The sequence below is a fragment of the Symphalangus syndactylus genome, chromosome 3 (genome assembly GCF_028878055.3).
Source record: "Symphalangus syndactylus isolate Jambi chromosome 3, NHGRI_mSymSyn1-v2.1_pri, whole genome shotgun sequence".
Taxonomy (NCBI): Eukaryota; Metazoa; Chordata; class Mammalia; order Primates; family Hylobatidae; genus Symphalangus; species Symphalangus syndactylus.
Genome location: NC_072425.2, coordinates 91,921,022 through 91,941,369, shown reverse-complemented (window position 1 = coordinate 91,941,369; position 20,348 = coordinate 91,921,022). Strand labels below are relative to the sequence as shown.

At 33.8% G+C, this 20,348-nt stretch overlaps 1 protein-coding gene across 8 annotated transcripts in view; it reads right to left on the bottom strand.

Moving 5' to 3' along the window:
* SNX13 (sorting nexin 13) overlaps positions 1-20,348 on the bottom strand; it is a 154,306-nt gene that overhangs the window by 43,460 nt on the left and 90,498 nt on the right. For all 8 annotated transcript variants that reach the window (XR_010120257.1, XR_010120258.1, XM_055272508.2 and 5 more), the window contains 6 exons: positions 17,053-17,191; positions 16,577-16,665; positions 11,853-11,952; positions 6,042-6,235; positions 997-1,101; positions 288-420 (listed from right to left, as the gene is read on the bottom strand). Coding sequence is in view for 6 of the 8 variants with exons in the window: in XM_055272508.2 (XP_055128483.2) it covers positions 288-420; positions 997-1,101; positions 6,042-6,235; positions 11,853-11,952; positions 16,577-16,665; positions 17,053-17,191 (760 nt within the window). In the remaining 2 variants the exon portion in view is untranslated. The remainder of the gene's footprint in view (positions 1-287; positions 421-996; positions 1,102-6,041; positions 6,236-11,852; positions 11,953-16,576; positions 16,666-17,052; positions 17,192-20,348) is intronic.

The window sequence follows — 20,348 nt, the reverse complement described above, 5'->3', positions numbered from 1 at the left end:
CTCGTAAAAGGGAAACTGCCATAAAAATATTCTAGTGACTCACCTGAAGAAAACCTTCTTCTTTAAGAATTCAAGGCTTCTATAGTTATATTGTAATCCATTATTAAATTTTCAACATTTTAATTTAGTATAGTCACTAAACTTTGTCATTCATTTGTAGATTTTTAAATATATTACAGTTTATATTTGAACTCCAACAACATTTTTAACTTACACAAAAGCTCTTTTGGTAAGCAGAATATATATAAATATATATGCATATACGTGTAAAATGAGTGCCACCTTACCTCCATCCCCATCATCGGATCCTCTGAAACTGGGATCTTTTAACATGTCAAGCTCAGCTAACATGCGCACATAAAGTGCATTCTGTCTGAAGGAAGGATAAAATCTTTCATCTCGTAGCATCAATTCATATACCTTGGTGAAATAAATCAAGATATTCAACAATTAATACAGGTATGTGGTGATTTTTACAAAATACAATTTCACCAAAAGACACATTGAGGTCTTGCCATAATGTATCATAGTTACAAGCTGTCAGCAATAAGACTATTTCACAACTAATGATTTCCTCTGATCCCTCCAGTAACTAAACTATATTGAAAAAAATCCTACTGCAACACAAGTCACAGACAGCATGTTCTAGGAATTGTTTTCTAAGAAACAAGTACATGTAAAGGTTCAAGGCTCATGTTAAAATGAATTTGAAAGACATCTTATTTATATGGCATCAATTCATCAAATTCTGAGACTAGAATACCTAGCTCTACAATCAAATTCAAATAAAACAACCCAACTTAATGATTTTCCTCAGAAAATTAAAGAAATAAACAAAAATACTGGTTTACATTTCTGGAATTGAGAAGTATAATTTCCATAGCTTATCTTTTTAATACCACTCTACTTTTAAAAAGTTTTTAAAAACTAATTACATTACATAAAAGTATTTTTTCTCAAAAAAGATAAAATGATAAATGCTGTACATAATGATACCTTCCTTTGAATGTCATCAAAGATTTCAGGGGTTGGATCTTCATGATTCAAAGTATCTGCTAATTTTGCTACTAAATAGTCATCAACAGTAACTCTTGGAGATGCCTAACAGAGAAAAATAATAGTAATGATCTCTGTAATTTCTTAATACAAGATGATACTCGATAGTATGATAATAATGGAATCATATTATTGAAAATAACTGGCAGGTAAGAATCACTGGTTTGTAAATGACACCTTGATGTTTAAGAAGGATGAAACAGGACTAAACCCTTCTCTTCCTCATGTACTACATAGCAGGCTGGTAAACAAACACGGATTTAAATCTCAACTTCTGCCTAGCAAGTTATCTCTCACTAAGCTTCATTTAACCCATCTGTAAAATGGAGATAATACTATATAAGGTTATTTAAGATTATTGTAAGGATTAAAAGAGATCTATATAAGATATATACCATAGTGTCTGGCACATAGGAAACACTGTCATTAGGAGTTAGTGTTTAGTACTCAGTAGTACTAGATGTGTATTAATATGACTGCTGAACGAATAAGCCATTTCATTTATTATTTGACCCTAGAGAACCCTTTGGAATGTCCTTTAAAAAGACTACTGTTATCCTAAATTTGGTTTTATAGCCAATGCTGCAGCAAAGTTCCAGTGTGATACGGGGGAAAAAAAGCCTTAAAATTAATTTGTTTTAAGAACTTCCATTTCAAAGTATATAACACAAGGAAATACAAAATTTACATTCCAACTTCAAAAATTACTTTATTAAAAGAAAAAATGCTGAAAAGCTAGACATGTCAACAGCTTCAGCGCATCAACTTTTGCATTTTCAGTTCGGAAAAGTCTGGAGAGTAAATGAGTCCTAGAGATAACATTTAGAGAAACTAACAAAAACAAAAAGCATTATTTACATAACTTCTCTAATTTATCCAATAAAATAAGGAACAGGTAGATAAATCAAGAAAGGAGAAAAAAAAAAGTAAACATCAGGATATAAATATGTAGGAAAAGGGCTATACAACTTCTAATGCCCCATTGTCAATTTGACGCTTTTGTTAGTAAACCTAAGTAGGTTGTGTGGTGGTTGTTTTTTTTGAGGGGGATGCTTATTTGTTTTGTGTTTCGGGGGGTAGTAGAGCTGCCCTGAAATAGAAACAGGAGAACTAAACAGCTTCAAGTATGTAACAAACATTAGAGAGGAATATGATGTTACTTGGTTTTGCCCTTTCATTTGCCCTCTAAGCTCACTAAACTCACTTTCTAGGAAATAAAAAGGGTGAATTTGAAACATAATATTTTACATTTATTTAAACTTTACTTTTTCCTATATATCTCAAGTATACAGAATAGATTAAGCCACATCTTTGGTATAGGATGACCAACACTTTTAGTGTACCAACATGAAACACAACCAGTCAGGATCCCGTCTTCCAAAAAAAGTAATACAAAAATAATATTTATATGGCCAGGCGTGGTAGCTCATGCTTGCAATCTCAGCACTTTAGGAGGCTAAGGCGGGTGGATCACTCGAGGCCATAAGTTCGAGAACAGCCTGGCCCACATGGCAAAAACTCTGTCTCTCTAAAAAAATACAATTAGCTGGGTGTGGGTGCTTGCCCGCAATCCCACCTACTCGGGAGTCTGAGTCAAGAGAATTGCCTGAACCTGGGATGCAAAGGGTGCAGTGAGATTGTGCACTCCAAACTTTATGACAGAGTGAGACTCCGTCTCAAAAAACAAAACAACAACAAAAAAGAAATATTTGTACACATTTGTTATTACTTTAATGTGAAAATATAAAAGTGAATGTTTTCCCAAAATTATCTCTTAATGTGTATTCTTTACTTTTCTATTACAGAAATGTGATTATTTAAACAAACCAATGGGACTAGTTAACAGTGGCAAATAATCTGTGTGAGAAAAATACAACAATATGTAATTTACGATGTTTCTGTCCTCTGATATACCAATTTAACTTTTTTTAAAATTCTATTGGATACTTAAATGTTATAGGCTATATTGTTTTGTATTCTTAAAATACAGAAAGACTTTTTAAAAGACAAATGTACATAAAAGCAGAATGTACATGCAAAACAGGTATTATCTATATTTAACAAAAATAAATAATGACTTTCCTATCGAGTCCATGATACAGTAGGATATTTTTGCTTTTTCTGTTTCCTTCTCTAATAATACTTTTCTGAACTGCCTGCGGCCTTTAGGACATCTTTTTATGCAGTGTTACCACTGAATATAGTCAAACATAAAAATTCACCTTGATTTTTATCTCTGCTCTTTTCAAGCCCACCTCACATTTATTTCTTGTGTCAATCCAATGTGAAGGATCAAGTTAAATAACCTTTTTTAAAAAATTGTTTTAGAGACAGAATATCGCTCTGTTACCCAGGCTGGAGCACAATCATATGATCATGGCTCATTGCAGCCTTGATATCCTGGGATCAAGCAATCTTCCTGGCTCAGCCACCCAAGTAGCTAAGAATACAGCCTTGTGCCACCAACTCCAGCTAATTTTCTTTTCTCTTTTTCTTTTTGTAGATACAAGGTCTTGCTATGTTGTCCATGCTGGTCTCAAACTCCTGGCCTCAAGCAATCCTCCCACCTTGGACTCCCAAAGCACTGGGATTTTAGGTGTAAGCCACTGCACCTAGCCTAAATATCCTTTCAACAAAATAATTTGGGAATGTAATAATTGGGATTTTATTTATTAAAAACAGGTTTTTAAATGTGTAGAAATTTGATTTCAGTGCTCAAAAAAAAAGTCCAAAAACCATATATATGGCTTGTTTGGTAGGTAGATTAACTGTTTGTCAATCAGGTCTTTTTCATCTATAAATTCATCATATGGGCTATCCAGGCCTACAATGCTCATTTTTAAATACTTTGAAGCATAATGATGTCATCATAAGTTAAATCCCTTTATGAGGAAAAATGGTTTTTAAACAGACAGATAAACTTGTCAAATTGAAGTTCTATTCCAAATAAATTAGTTTTAGTAAAGATATTTAGAAAATCCTGTTTAAGCTGGCTGTCCTTTTCTGGTGACACATTTTTTTTTTTAATATTCAAGTAATCTTATTTCAAAAACAGGAGTCATTTTGTTGACTATATGAGTTTTTATCACAACCTACATGTAACATCAAACAACTCAGGTCAGTCAACTCTTTTCTAGGCTGCTTTTGGCCTCGTCAAAGGTCACCTACCAATTTTAGAGGAACAGTACATAAATTTCTGTTTACTGTAATCCTTTCCTCCATTTTCATTCAAAAAGTATTTCAAATTAGAGAAAAACATTTTCTTGTCCTATACTTAAAAAAATATGATTTCACCACAGACCAAGATTTTAGCATTTTTTCTATAGCCAGCAAGAATTAGACCTTATTAAGCAATTATTTTATTTTCTATTTCTTCTTTAGTGTAGCAATCTGTGTCTAAAAATCTGTCCACTTTAAGTTGTTTAATTTGTTGTCATAAAGTTGATCATAATATTTGCTTACTCCTTTTAATTTCTGTAGGGTCAGGGTTCATGTCTCCCCTTTCATTTATGAATTTGGTTATCTGTGTCTTCTCCCATTTTTTCATGGCCAGTCTAGCTAAAGGTTTGTCAATATTGTTGATATTTTCAGAGAACCAACTTTTGGTTTTAGATTTTCACTATGGTTTTTCTGTTTTCTATTCACTGATTCTCATAATAATTTTTGTTTCCCTTCTTCTGTTTGCCTTGGATTTATTTTTCATTTCTAGATTTTTAAGGTAAAAACTTAAGACTGTTGATTGCAGATCTTTTATCCTAGACATTTTTAAAGCTACAAATATTCTTCTAAGCACTAAGTAGCTGCATCTCATGAACTGATACAATGCATTTTCATTTTCAATTAAAAATACTTTCTAGTTTCCTTGTCATTTCTTGTTGACTCAGAGGCTATTTAGAAATATGTTAATTTTCAATTATTTGTAGTTTCCCCAAATTTCCTTTTGTTGATGTCTAATTTGATTCCATCCTGATCAAAGAATGATTCCAATACTTTTAAATGGAGATGGCTTTTATGGCCTTGCAAATGATTTATCTTGGAGAATGTTTCATGTGGTCTGGAAAATAATGTGTATTTTGCTGTCGTTAGGGGAAAGAGTCTATAGAATAATATACATATATGTATTACAGTATTACGTATATTACATATTACATATATAACAATATATACATATATTACATTATTAGAATTGTTATTAGAATATTGGAATTATTACAATATTATTAGAATATTACATTAGAATAATACATGTATTCTATAAGTTTTAAAGCAATTCTATTCTATATATGTATTCTATAAATTCTATAATAAAATAATCTATACAATTATATAGTATATAAAATATATTCTATAGACGCTATAGATTATATATATTCTATAGAATTATAGTGTATTATATATATTCTATAGAATTATAGTATAGTATATATATTATTCTATAGGATTAAGTGATTTATAATGTTCCTAAAGTCTTGTATATCCTTGATGTTTTTCTATCTCATTGTTTTATCAATTATTGAAAGTTGGGTATTGAAGTCTCCAACTGTAACTGTTGAATTGTCTCTCTTACCCTTCAATTCTGCAAATTTTTGTTTCATTCATTGGGGGGCTCTGTTATTAAATGTATATATGTTTAATACATACATTTAAACATATATACATTTTTTAAATATACATATGTACCCTCTTTTGTTTACTTTTGCATGGTTTATCTTTTTCTATCCTTCTACTTTCAGCCTGTGGTGAATCTAATGTGTGACCTTGAATCTTGATTCTATCATTTAGTATTTGCATGACTGTGGCCATGATAATTTGACTGGCTAAACATCAGAATCTTCACTTAAACGAGGATACGGACAGACAGGAAAATTGTTATCGATTAAAGGAGACAATGTTTTCAAGGTAGTCGGCCTGGCGTAAGCAATGGATTACAAAAATTATTAATAATACTGCTAAAGAAGAAAACAGTAATCAAAATACAGCCTCACCTTTTCAGATAAATACTGTTCATAAATTCCAACAGCAGCTGCTCTTAAAAGACCTTTGGTTTGGTTGGTTTGATGTTTTCCATCTCTCTGACGACTTAATAAAACTTCTAGCTGCTGTTGGGCAGTAACCCGGTATCCTTCCACTGTCATCCAAAAGAATAGATGTGCTTGACCTCCAGTTTGCTGCATGTAATCTACCAATCAAAAATCCATAATAACATAAATATTAGTGTCACACAATTTGGGGTCCATGTAGTTGTATGACAAGTAAAGAAGGATTAAAGTTTCAGGTGTTTAAAACTCCACATTTTGAAAATGTTTTAGCAAATCCCTGAGGTGAAAATATAGTTGTAAATTAGTTAGGCTAAAAAACCAGTTACGTTAAAAACAAAAGTGAAGTCATGTATTTCAGAATTTTTTCAATCCCACTTTTCATGATAAAATCTCTAGTGAATAAATTTGTTACATAAAACATTCAACATTTGTTCTCAATAAAGATCGTTATAATATGAATATTTCTAGACATATTTTTTAAAATGACTCTTCAATAAACCATATATTTATATTTTTATCACAAAAATGAAAATGTATAGAGGTTTACTGAAAATGTCCTCCAGATAAAAGCAATTCTAATGTAATAGCAATAAGATTTAAATTAAAAAGTATATATTAAAATGGTATAAAAACAAAATCCCTCATGTACACATGAACAAAAATGATACAAACAGGTTATATACATTGTATGTTCCCAATAAAGTACTCTTTCTCAATGAATTTTAATTTGCATTAGAATTTCCTAGAATTTATTTTAAAAGCAGTTTGGTTAATGCACATTAGTTATGATAACTATTTCCTTCAAAACAAAATAGAACTCTACCTCCATGGTTTCTAAAGAAAAACATTTCAGAGAATAAAGGGTAGACTGAATTTGGCATGCAAAATATTAACTACTTAAAATTTAATAATATTTAAAATTCTTAAAAATTTCAAAGAAGATGTGGGAGTGTGAAGCACCAGAATTCTATCTCTCCACCTCCACAACAAGTGCAATGGCAGAATCTGATGTAACTAATTTGGAACTCTGGAATCTACTGAAGATTTGCAACATTTAGGGGAAGGCTTGGGAAGTAAGCTTTGGTTAATCTCAGTCCATTTCAGCTCTTAGCACAACTGCAGCTACCATTCACCACTCTCAGACCCCTAGAACAAGTAGCTGTGCATGCACTCCAGAATTAGCTTGTACACAGCAAGTAGGAACCAGGGTGGACAAAAAACCACTTGTCCTTCAAATATTCAGCATCTAGGCTCTGACAGCACACTGCTGCTTCTGATCAAAGAGGTGCAGACAAATAGGCAGCCTTTGTTGTTGCATATCTCTTGATTGCTCCAAGCCCCTTTCCTTCCTGCTGAAGTAACGAGCAAGGGATTTAGAAGACTGGCACCCTTTCTCCCTTGACTCCTACAGTTTTACCTTTATCTCCCTTTAGGAGCCATGCATTAAAAATGAGGCCATTCAAAAGCAACCATATATGTGTAAAATTAGAAAGTGACTATGCGTGCCCAAGGAAAAGCACAAGCTCAGAATAGTCTTAAGAAGACTTTAAGTTTATACCTCAGGCTGATCCTTAGCATAGACAGCCTACATATTAAAAACAAAAACAGTAACAACAATAAAGAACAGCAAACCCTAAGGAAAGCGAAGAAAGTGATTTCCAGAGTTACTACGTTATTAGATTCAAATAGCCAGTTATTCATACACACATACACGGACACACACACACACACACACACACCAAGGCATACAAAGTACATGGCAAGTGTGGCCCATTCAAAGAGGAAAAAAAGCCAACATACATCAAAGGAAACTGTCCCCAAAAAGACCTGATGGAAGATCTACTAGACGAAGACTTTAAAACAACTACCTTAAAGATGCCCAAAAGACTAAAGAAAGATGTAAAAAAGTCAATAAAACAATCTACGAACAAAATGGAAAGATCAATAAAGAGATAGAAAACCTAGAAGAAACCAAAATAAAATGATAGAGGTGAAAAGTACATAACTAAAATAAAAAACACACTAAAGGAAATTTAAGGTAGAGTTGAGCAGGCAGAGGAATCAGCAAATGTAAGGATAGATTAATAAAAGTTTTAGATTCGAGAAACAGAATGTCAAAATATAAAGAAATGTAAACAGAGCCTAAGGGACCTGCTGGACCAAGTTACATGTGGGAGTTCTATAAGGAGAAGAAAGAGAGAAACAGGCAGATCATATTTGAAGAAATGACTGAAAATTTCCCAAATTTGAAGAAAGGCATGAATATAAACATCCAAAAAGCTCAACAATCTCCAACTAAGATGAATTCAAAGATACCCACATGGAGACACATTATAATTCAACTTTCAAAAAATAAATCATCTGAAAGCAGAAAGAGAAAAACAATACATACAAAATATCCAAAGATTATCAGCAGATTTCTTTCAAGAAACTTTGGAGGCCAGAAGGTGATGGAGTGATATTCAAAGTGCTAAAAGAAAAATATTGTCAACCAAGTTCCTATATCTGGCAAAACTATACTTCACAATGAGAGAGAAGTAAGGATTCCCAGATAAACAAAAGCAAAGGAAGCATCTTACCATAAGACCTGCCTTGCAAAATGAGCTGAAGGGTAAATTAAACAAAAGGACACTAGATAGTAACTTAGTACCTTGAAATCATATGAAGAAAGAAATATCTCAGTAAAAGTAAAAATATGGGCAATTATAAGAGCTAGTATTATTAACAATGATTTGTAACTCTATTTTTTTTGTTTTCTATGTGACTGGAAAGATGAATACAATTTTTTAAAAAATCAACTATCAGTCTGAAAGCCAGAAATATTGTACTCTGTTACTGCACATCCTGGTTTCTACATAATTTACAAAAGTAACTCATTTAAAAGAACTATTAGTTCATATTTTGAACACACAATTTGTAAAGACTTAGTTTTGTGACATCATCAAAAGAGGGATGGTGACAGAGCTGTAAAGGAGCAAAGTTTTGAATACATTTGAAATTAAGCTGACATAATTTCAAATTACAGTGTTATAAATTTAGGATGTTACATGTAATCCCCATAGTAACCACAAAGAAAATGGCTACATAATATACATAAGAGGAATAAGAAAGAAATTTAAACATGTCACTACAAAAAAATCAACTAAATACAAAAGAAGTCAGTTATGTAGAAAATGACTATCAAAAAAGACATAAAGCATGTAGAAAACAAATAAGATGACAGAACTCTTTCCTTATAAATAATTACTTTACATGTATATTGATTAAACTTTCTAATCAAAAGACAGAGACTGGCAGAATGGATTAAAAAAATCAATCCAATGATATACTGTCTACAAAGACTTTAGATACAAAGACATAAATAAATTGAAAGTGAAAGGATGAAAAATCACATCACATGCAAACGTAACCAAAATAGAGCAGGGGAGGCTATACTAGTATCAGGTAAAATAGACTTTAAATCAAAAAAGGTTAAGATATAAATAAGGTCATTATATATTAATAAAAGATTCAGCATAACAAAATGATACAACAATTATAAACATTTACATACCTATTAACAGATCACCAAAATATATGAAGCAAAAACAGACAGATTTGAAGAGAAAAAGAGACAGTGCCACAGTAATAGTTGGAGATTTCAATGCCCCATTCTCAGTAACAGATAGACCCAGACAGAAGGTAAATATGGAAGTAGAGGACTTAACACAAAATACCAGGTAGATTTAAGAAACATACAGAACACTTCCCAACAACAGCATACAGCTTCTTCTCAGGTACACATGGAATATTTTCTAAACAGACCATACAGTGGGCCACAAATTGAGTCTCATAAAGTTTTGAAAAATGGGTATCATGCAAAGTATCTTCTCCAACTACAATGGGATAAAATTACAAATCAATAACAAAATTAAAACTGGAAAACTCATATATTTTTGGAAATCAACACACTTTTTATTTACCCTACTTATCCTCTGAAAACATGAAAACACACTCACACAACCAATGGATCAAAGAAGAAATCATAAGAGAAATTAGAAAATACATAAAGATTAATTAAAACAAACATAACATATCAAACTAATGGGACACAGCAAAAAGGAAAATCTGAAATCATCTTTCCTCATGTTGTAAAGTTAGAAAGCTTTACAACATAAGGAAATAGAAAAAGAACAAATTAAACCCAAAGCTAGCAGAAGGAAGGAAATAGTAAAGATCAGAGCAGAGATAAACAAAAGAGAGAACAGAAAAACAATAGTAAAAGTCAATGAAAGCAATAGTTGATTCTATGAAAAGAGTGACAAAATTGACAAACATTTATCTAGGAGGACAAAAAGAGAAAAGACTCAAATTACTAAAATCAGAAGTGAAAGTGGGGATATTACTAATGACTCTACAAAACTAAAAGTACTATGAACAATTGTACGCCAATAAATCAGATATCCTAGTGGAAATGGAAAAATTCCTAGAAACAGAAAATCTACCAAGACTAAATCACGAAGAAATTGAAAATCTGAGGAGACTGATAGGTAGTAAGAAGAATGAATCAGTAACCAAAAATCCTCAATAAAGAAAAGACCTGGACCTGAATAGCTTCACTGGTGAATTCTATCAAACATTTAAAGAAAAAATAACACCAATCCTTTTTAAATTTTTCCAAAAAATTAAACATGAAACACTTCCTAACTCATTCTATGAGGCCAGCATTATCCTGAAAACAGAACCAGATAAAGATAGTACAAGAAAACTACAGACCAATGTTCCTTATAAATATAGATGTAAAAATCCTCAGTAAAATACTAGCAAAACAAATTCAGCAGCATATTAAAGAGATTATACACCATGACTAAAGTGGCATTTATTCCTGGAATCCAAAGATGGTTGAACATACAAAAAAAAAAAAAAATCAGTCTAATACAGCACAACGGAATAAAGGATAAACACATCTTAACTGATACACAAAAAGCATATCACAAAATTCAACACACTTTCATGACAAAAACAATAAACCAGGAACAGAAGGCTACTTACTATCTCAAAATAATAAAAGCTGTATCTGAAAAAGCCCACAGTGAATAATATACTCAATGATGAAAGACAGAATACTTTTCTTTAAGATCAGGGACAAGACAAAGATTAAGATCAGGAACAAGACAAAGAATAAGATCAGGAACAAGACAAAGATTAATATCAGGAACAAGACAAAGATGCCTGTGTTTGCCACTTCGTTTCAACGTAGTACTAGAAGTATAAGGCAGAGAAATTAGGAAAAGTGGAGGGAGGGGAGAAAAGGTAAGGGGAGAAGCAAGTGTGTGCGTGTGTGTACACACACACACACACGAATATTATTCAGCATTAAAAAGGAAGGAAATTCTCACATATGCTGTAACATGGATAAAATCTGAGGGCATATCCATGTTAAGTGAGTAAGCCAGTCACAAAAAGGCAAATACTGTACAATTCCACCTACGTGAGGTACTTAAGAGTAGTCAAAATCATAGAGACAGAAAGCAGAATGATGGTTGCAGGGGTGAAGGTGTGGGGAATGGAGAGAGTTGGTGTTGAATGAGTAGAGTTTCAGTTTTGGAAGATAAAAATAGTTCTGGAGACTGTACAACATCATGAATACATTTAATATCACTGAACTATACACTTAAAAATAGCTGAGATACTAAATTTTATGTGTATTTTACCACAATAAAAAATCAAAAAAGAAATTCAATGGCTATATCATTTAAATAGAATTGATCTACCTACCCATAAAAAATTGTAGTGCAACATTGTCTACAAGAATGCTGTCCAGGGGGACTGTGCAAAGTTTCCCAAAGTTTGCTGCAAGTTTCACAGTATTTATTTCCTACAGGCAAAAGTGAATATAAGTCAGTATTTTATCTAATCATTCATTGTTAAAGATGTTTACATAAATATAAGGAAAAAAATCAAGCTAAAATGGAATAAAGATGTTTTTCCCTTCTCATGCATGTTGTTTCCCAATATACATTCTGTGAATTTTTAAATTCCTAGTTAAGAGTTGTTTAGCAAATTAAAAATATTAACACATTAAAAATATTAGCATTCAACTCTTTCAATATAAAATAAATAGAAATCACTATATTTTCAATTATTCTCTATCTCTATATATTCCAAATGAACATTCCAAAGGCTAAAAGGGTGAACGAAATGTTTAACATATGCAAGAATTTTAAAAACTCAACATTTTCATGTATAAAGTCTATTTACTACTAGGAAAACAAAACATGCCTAAAGAGTAATTTTGCTCAGTAAAATCTCTAATTATTAGAGAAAATGTGTTTTTTTTCCAGACTCTGTAAACAGTGAATTTCAGACATACTTTCCAAAGTCACAGAGCAAGGAAACAACCTACATGTGAAAAAAAAAAAAAAAAAAAGGAAAAATTGTGTCCAAAATTTAAAGAGCATCTACGTATCAGGCATTGGGCTAGTTACATTACACATATTACTTCATTTAATCTGCACAGCAATCCCATTGGGTATGTATCACCACGTCTACTTAACAGATAAGGAAAACGAAGATGAAAAAGGTCGCCTATTAAGTCACAAAGCCGGTAAGTATGACTATGTGTTTTCAAATGCTGCTGCCCTTTCCAATAAGAGCCATGATGTTTCTATGAATTATTTACTTTCACTGGCTTCTCTATATTCCCAAATCCATATTTCAGAACCCTCTATTTAAAAAAGAAAGATAGGCAGGTTTACTGTAAATGAAGTAGGCTGCCCTATTTAGAGGCAGATACTAAATTAAGCATAGGTGGTAAATAAAGGAAAATGTAGAGTATTAAAAAAAAAAGACAAATCCATCTCTATAATTTGTATTTTCCTTCATATAAGTATTGAATAATAACAGCTAACTGACTTTAAATGTCTGGTACAGAGCAATCTAGAGGCAGCACATGATTTCTACTAAGTCTCCCTTCTTCAAATTGTATCACCTCTTTCTCCTGCCCAGCAGCGGCTCCACAGATACAGGATGGGAAGGAAAATTCGCTGAGGATAAAGGTTTCTATGATTTTAAAATAAGTAACATGGCTATATAACTGCAAATCCGTGGGGATTCTGAGTTTACTTACAAAGGAAAACATTGTATGATCTGAGCTCATTAAAAAATTAAGCTTGTATTCAAAATGGAATTGACAGGCTTGCAAACAAAATATCTAAATTTTAAGAGGATTCAATATCAAAAAGTGCCTGGGTAAATACACTGAGTAATGACGCTGAAAGATCACTACCTCTGAGATCTAGATAAGGAAGTAGTTAAAGAAAAGCACAAGTGAAACCGTATCTTTCTTCTATGCTCATTTGCACAAGTATATAAACTAGTTTTAAAATAAAGTTAACCAAAACAAAGGTACACACACACACACACAACAAATATGGGCCTCAAGTAATGTTTCTTAAGTTATAATTCATCTAGAAAACTAAATTTAAGGTTTTTTTTTTTTTTTTTTTTTTTGTGAGACGGAGTGTCGCTCTTGTTGCCCAGGCTGGAGTGCAATGGCGTGATCCCAGCTCATCGCAACCTCCGCCTCCCGGGTTCAAGCGATTCTCCTGCCTCAGCCTCCCAAGTAGCTGGGATTACAGACATATGCCACCATGGTTTTTAAAAATAATTCTTCTATTGCTTAAGGAATTTAAATACACTGTAAAACTGTAAGACCAGAGAGTCATAAATGAATTCTGAAAACAGAAAACCACACCAAAAATGTGACCTCATTAAAAACCTAAGGGTATTTAAGAAATGCTTTTTCCTGCCTCAAAGCCCCAAATCTCTGCTCTCCTTTAGGGCAAAACTTCTCTAAAGAGCAACTACCATTACTGTTTCTAATTTACCTCTTCCCATTCTCTCATGGACAAACTCCAATTGAGATTTTTCTCCACTACTCCACAAAAAATGCTCTCATCAGATCACCAATAATCCAGAAGGTAGTAAGTCCAATGGTCAATTCTTAGTCTTCATATTTCTCCATGTTATCCTTTGATACACCTCTTCTTTCCCATTTATAAACACTTTTAACATTTGGCTTCTGACATATTGTTAGGGACGGGGGGCACAAAATTCTAGGCAGAAAAGGGCGGTCCTTGGCAAAACACCACCCTCAAGCCAAAAAGCCTGAGCCCACAACCCTAAGTGAGAACTTATATCCCTGTTTTCCTGCTCGAATGTTGCCTTTTCCTAAACCACCCATGGCTGCACACCACCCCACCCTGTGCCTATAAAAAACCAAGACTCAGCTGGTAGCCAGGACAAAGCTGGACATTGGAGAGAAGCAGCTCAACTTCAGAGGGACAGCTTGATGGCATAACTTTGGAAAGAATCCAAATGGAGACAGCCGGACTTCAGGGGAAGATTACCTACCCGCCCCCTTCCCCTTTTCAGCTCCCCTTCCCACTGTGAGCTACTTTCATCAGCCATAAAATCTTCAGCATTTACCATCTTTCAACTCATTCATGCGACTTCATTTTTCCTGGATGCCGAATAAGAGCTCAGAAGCCACGAGTGTGCACACAAAAGGCTGTCACACTGGCTGTGTGCCCTCACTGATGAAGGGAAGCCGCCTCATGCAAAAAGGCAAATGGTCCACTGAGCTGTTAACCCTTAAGCCATCCACAGGCAGCAGAGCTAAGAGAGCACCGTAACACACCTTCTACGGCTTAAGCCATCCACAGGCACCCCTGACTGGACAGCTGTAAGGCCTGAACAGAGTTTGCTAATGCACCTGGCCAGTTCCTCCACTCACTCACCTGTGTGCTCCCTCTCGCGAGGGGTGGAATACAGTGGGTCTGAGTGAGTGGAGTTTGATCCCGCCAGTGCCGAAGTGGCAGGCTGGTTCCAGCACTCCTTCACTCAAGTTCCCAATGGTTCGTTTGCACGCTCCCCACCACAAAGAGTTGAGAATGGCAGGCTGAGCAGTAAACAAGACACCCCTGTTGCAAGTCCTGCGAAGGGGTCAGGGAAATACCCTGCTTCAATATCACATGCTCAGGTTTTCCTGCAATCTCACTGGCTACTTACTCTGTTTCTTTGGCTAGATTCTTTACTTTGTCTTAAACTCTGTTCACTGAAGTGTAGTAGGACCAAGTCACCAGTGCATTCCTACTTACACACACTCTTTTTAGGTAACATCATCCCATCTCTCAACATTAAACATCTGATAATTCTGAGGATTTACAAAATTCATCTCCATCACTAACTTTTCCTTAGAACTCAAGATTACCAATTAGCATGTCTACTTGAATGTCAAACAGGGATCTCAAATTAAAATACCCAAAACTCAATTCTCTTTTCCAAACTTCCTCCTCTCTCAGTGTTACCCAATTCAGTAAACAGCACCGCTATTTATACAGTTGCTCAAACCAAAATACTCTGAAATTATCCTTGAGTTATTTTTTTTCTTTCTCACCCCATATTCACTACATTAAGAAAATCCTATTAGCACTATAGCCAGTCTCTAATCGCTTCTTACGACCTCCATAGACATCTCTTATCTAGTTTTAAATCAGGAGAATTGCAAATAATCTCTCAGTTTCCATTCTTACCCCCATCATCTCACACTTTGTGTCTATTCTTCACAAAGAGTAAAGATAATAATTTTAACTTTTAGCTCGTAAGTCAGGTAATGTCACTTGCCAGGGCAAATCTCCAATTGATTTTCATTATAATTAGAATAAAATAAAATTCTTACTATGGCCACTAAGACCATATATGACTATGCAAGATCTAACGCCCTGGTTCTTCTATGACTTCATTCCTAGCACAATAGCTGATTCATTCCATACCAATCACAACGATCTCCTCCAATTCACCAAGGACATTCTTGCTTTAGTGCCCCTGCATTTGCTCTCATGACTGGCTGTAAGACAGATACTTCAAAGGCAAACAAAAATACATCACAGGACTAACTGCCTCATATTATTTAGATCTCACTATGATCAACTGTCATCGAACCTCTTGGAACCTATTTAAACCAGTCCAAGACATTCTCTATACGCTACTTTGCTTTATTACTGTTTTTTGCAGTAGATATTACCACCTGATATTATGCATCAGTTTGCTTATTGGTTTATTTCCTGACTCTGCAACTAAAATGTAAAATCCATGAAAAGAGTCTGTCTACTTGGCTTTTCTAAAAGGTACCCAACCCACAAAATTGAATACATGTAAATTTTGAATAAACAAATGATACACAAGTAAATGCATAAATCAAGGAATAAAATAAAATCTTCAATTACTTTAACATTTTTCAGGCAGCATTTTAGTTAACCTTTTTGGCATGTTTTAACAAATATTTGTATCACATTGTAGAAGAGAAAACTCTTTTTAAAGTCCTCTTGTAAAGTGCTGCACTGGTAAATGTCCTACTTTTTGTCCTTTACTGTGCATTTTAATATATATAAATATAAAGTATTTATAACTAAACATCAATTCAAAAGTACTTTACTTACTTTGCCTGACTGCAATCGCTGTATTCTTGAGTCACATACCTTCTTTACGAATAGTAAGCTATTTATTTGATTTTTGATAGTGTTGATATCTAAAAGCAAAGAAATCATGAACTAGAAAGTGATGTTATTTATGAAATACTTTAAACATGCACTTACTGTAATTTAACAAAATAACCAATAATACAGCAATTGTTTTATTCAATAAAAGAAACCATCTGAAATCATACAGTGGAATTATTTAATTAAAAGTAAACCATGCCAATTACCTTCACTTTCAGGATAATTACAATAATCACATTCTCACATTCTGAAAATAATGCTTTTACTCTAACTAAGCACATGTTAACCTAATAAGGAAGATTTAATTAAGGTGAAAACATTAATAGCAGAAAATGACATTTAGGTAAATTAACCAAAGTTTTGAAGATATAATAATACTTCAAAAAAACATATTTTAAATTAAATATATTACTTACCATCACCTGCTGTATCTAGAGATCTAAGATACTGTAATTCTTCTGCTGCCTTATCTCTGACTGCTTCTAGTTCTCCAATATTGTCACTCAATTTAATAATATTCATAAAGGCCTCATAGTTGCAGTTAGAATCACGGATCTGAAAACAAGTTTAAGAAAAACAGGTGGGAGAGGAACTCACTTATGAAAAGGAAAACTGAATCTTGAGTGCCTACTATGTGCTAGGACAATTTGCTACATACTCAGTGCTTACAACAAAAAGAAACAAGTTCTGTATTTGGGCACCTATATTCCAATGGGTCTTAGACTGCAAATAAAATAAAGCAAATATTATACAGCATGTTTGAAACTGTAGGAATAGGAACATGCTCACAATATTTGATGACAGCAAAGAAGCCATGATGACTGGAACTAAACCAAAGACAAGCTGAGCAAAAGATATGGTCAGCAGCAATGGAGGGCAAATCTTCTGTTATAGTATAAAGGTTTTAGCTTTCACTCTGAAGCAAGTCAGAAGTTATACTGGAAGATTTAAACAGGAGAGTAACACTCTCTAACCTAAAATATAATACTACCACTGTGTTGCTGTATAAAAATAGAATAAAGGCAGAGCCAAAATAAAAAAAAAAGACCAGTTAATAATACAAGTGAAAGATAATATAGTCAGGGAGCAGGGTGGTGACAGTGGTGGTGTGGTACAAAGTGTTTTATAGAATGTTTTCTGGTAAGACGGGTTTTGTAAAGACAATGCCAAAAGAATTTGCTGATAAATCAGATATGGCCGTGAAATAAACAGAACATAGAACTACACTAACATCGTTGGTCTGACAACTGGAATAGTGGAGTTACCACTAAACAAGATGGAGAAAAAAATTAAGAGATGCAGCATTTGCCAGGGCGGGGGGTGGGGGGCAAAATATTATGAGGGTGTTTTTGGCAAAATTAAGTGTGAGATCCCATTAAATATAAAAATGGACACTAGTATGCCTTTGAATATGATGGACAAGAGTTCAGAAAGGAAGACTACACAGAAATATGCATTTTAAAGTCATTGACATGGAGATGACACTTAAAACCATGAACATGGATAGGAATAATCAAGAGAATGAGGGTAGAGTGAAAAAAAGAAGAGATCTAAGGACAGATACTCAGAAGATTTACTTACACAGCAAAAAGACAGAGAAAGGCCAAAAATGTAGGAAAAAAAATCAACTCTGGTGTTCTAACAAGCCAAGTAAAGAAGTGTTTTAAAAAAGAAAGTGATGGCCAGGTGCAGTGCTTGTAATCGCAGCACTTTGGTAGGCCAAGGCGGGCGGATGACCTGAAGTCAGGAGTTTGAGACCAGCCTGGCCAACATGGTGAAACCTCGTCTCTACTAAAAATAGAAAAATTAGCTGGGCGTGGTGGCAGGTGCCTGTAATCCCAGCTACTTGGAAGGCTGAGGCTAGATAATCGCTTGAGCCCAGGAGGCAGAGATTAAAGTGAGCTGTACTGTACTCCAGGTTGGGTGCCAGAGTGAGATTCTGTCTCAAAAAGAAAAGATTCTGTCTCAAAAAGAAAAGAAAAAAAGAGAGGGGAGGGGAGAAGAGGGGAAAAGGGCATAAACTGTGTCAAGCATTTCATATAGGTGTAAAACAAAAATAAGGAATCTAAGAATTGACCATAACAATGGGGATTATTCTCTTTGACTTGTAAAAGTTTATTGGAGGAGTTCAAGAAAGAAAGAGAAGAGAGAAAATGTAGACAGCCAACAGTCAACCCTCTTATAAAGTTTTGCTGTAAAAAATATAAGCAGGAGAAAAGAGTACTGCCTAAAATGGAATGTAAGATCAATGACTTCTTTCATCTTCTTTTTAAGATGAGAGAAATAATGACAAAGGTGTATGATAATAAGAATGATCATATAAAGAGTGAAAATGTGATGGTACAGAAAGAAAGTGTAAAATTGCCAAAGCAATAAAATGAAATTGTCTAGAAGGAGTTGGTTACAATGTACACATAAAGGACATGCTTTAGCTAGATACATGGGTATTTCATCCACAGTAACAGAAGAAAATATAAAATATACATGCATAGATACAAGTTATGAACATGTGATAACAGGATATTATGAAACATCTCTTTAGATTTCCTCAATTTTTCAATGGAGAACTATGGTCATGAGCTAAGAGAAAAGATGTGAAAAAAATATGTTAAACTAAAGTGAAGGAAGGATAAAAGAATTGGTCAGAAGGGTGGGCCAGGTAACATAACAGGAAAAATTTAATGATTGCAAGGCAAGAATAAGGGCACAAATTAGATCAGTGCTCATGAATTTAAAATGAGACTAGTGTAGGTTTCTTTTTTTTCATCCACCACATTCACCTGATTAAAAATAGGAATGGAGAAGCAGTTACGTTGGATTTAACCAGTGTTGTGGTGTCAATAAGCAAATAAAGTTAAAGAGGTAAAGAAGTACAGGATGTTGTGGAGGGATTAATAACTATGACTGTAAATAAAATTTAAACTAAGCAAAGCAGGAAGAGTGGGCTGTGAAAAGGTAATAGACTTCGGATGTTATCATTTTAAACAAAAAGCCAAATAACTGAATATTGTAAAAGTACAAGACTATGTAAAAAGTTGCATTACATAGAGGGGATCAATTATACAATGGAAGTTTACTTCTAATTAGAAACAATAGAGGCAAGAGGAAAATAAAACAATTTTTAAAGTACTAAAAGAAAAAAATACAGCAATTCTACATCAATGAAATATCCTTTAAACTTGGCAGTAAATGAAAATATTTTCAGAGAATAAAAAGCTCAGATAATTTGTCACAAGAAAATTGGCAATAGGCTGGGCACGGTGGCTCACGCCTGTAATCCCAACACTTTGGGAGGCTGAGGCGGGTGGATCACGAGGTCAGGAGTTCAGGACCAGCCTGGCCAAAATGGTGAAACCCCATCTCTACTAAAAACACAAAAATTAGCCAGGCATGCTGGCAGGCACCTGTAATCCCAGCTACTTGGGAGGCTGAGGCAGAGAACTGCTTGAACCCGGGAGGCGGAGGTTACAGTGAGCCGAAATCGTGCCACTGCACTCCAGCCTGGGCGACAGAGCAAGACTCCGTCTCCAAAAAAAGTAAAAAATAAAAAAAGAAGAAAAGAAAATTGGCAATACACAGAATCCTAAAGAAAGTTCTTCAAAATGAAGAAAAATGACAACAAAACTGAAATTTGTACCTACAAAAAAGAATGAAGAGTACTGAAAACACTAAGCAAATGTATGAGTGTAAAAGATTTTTTTCTCTGTTCTTT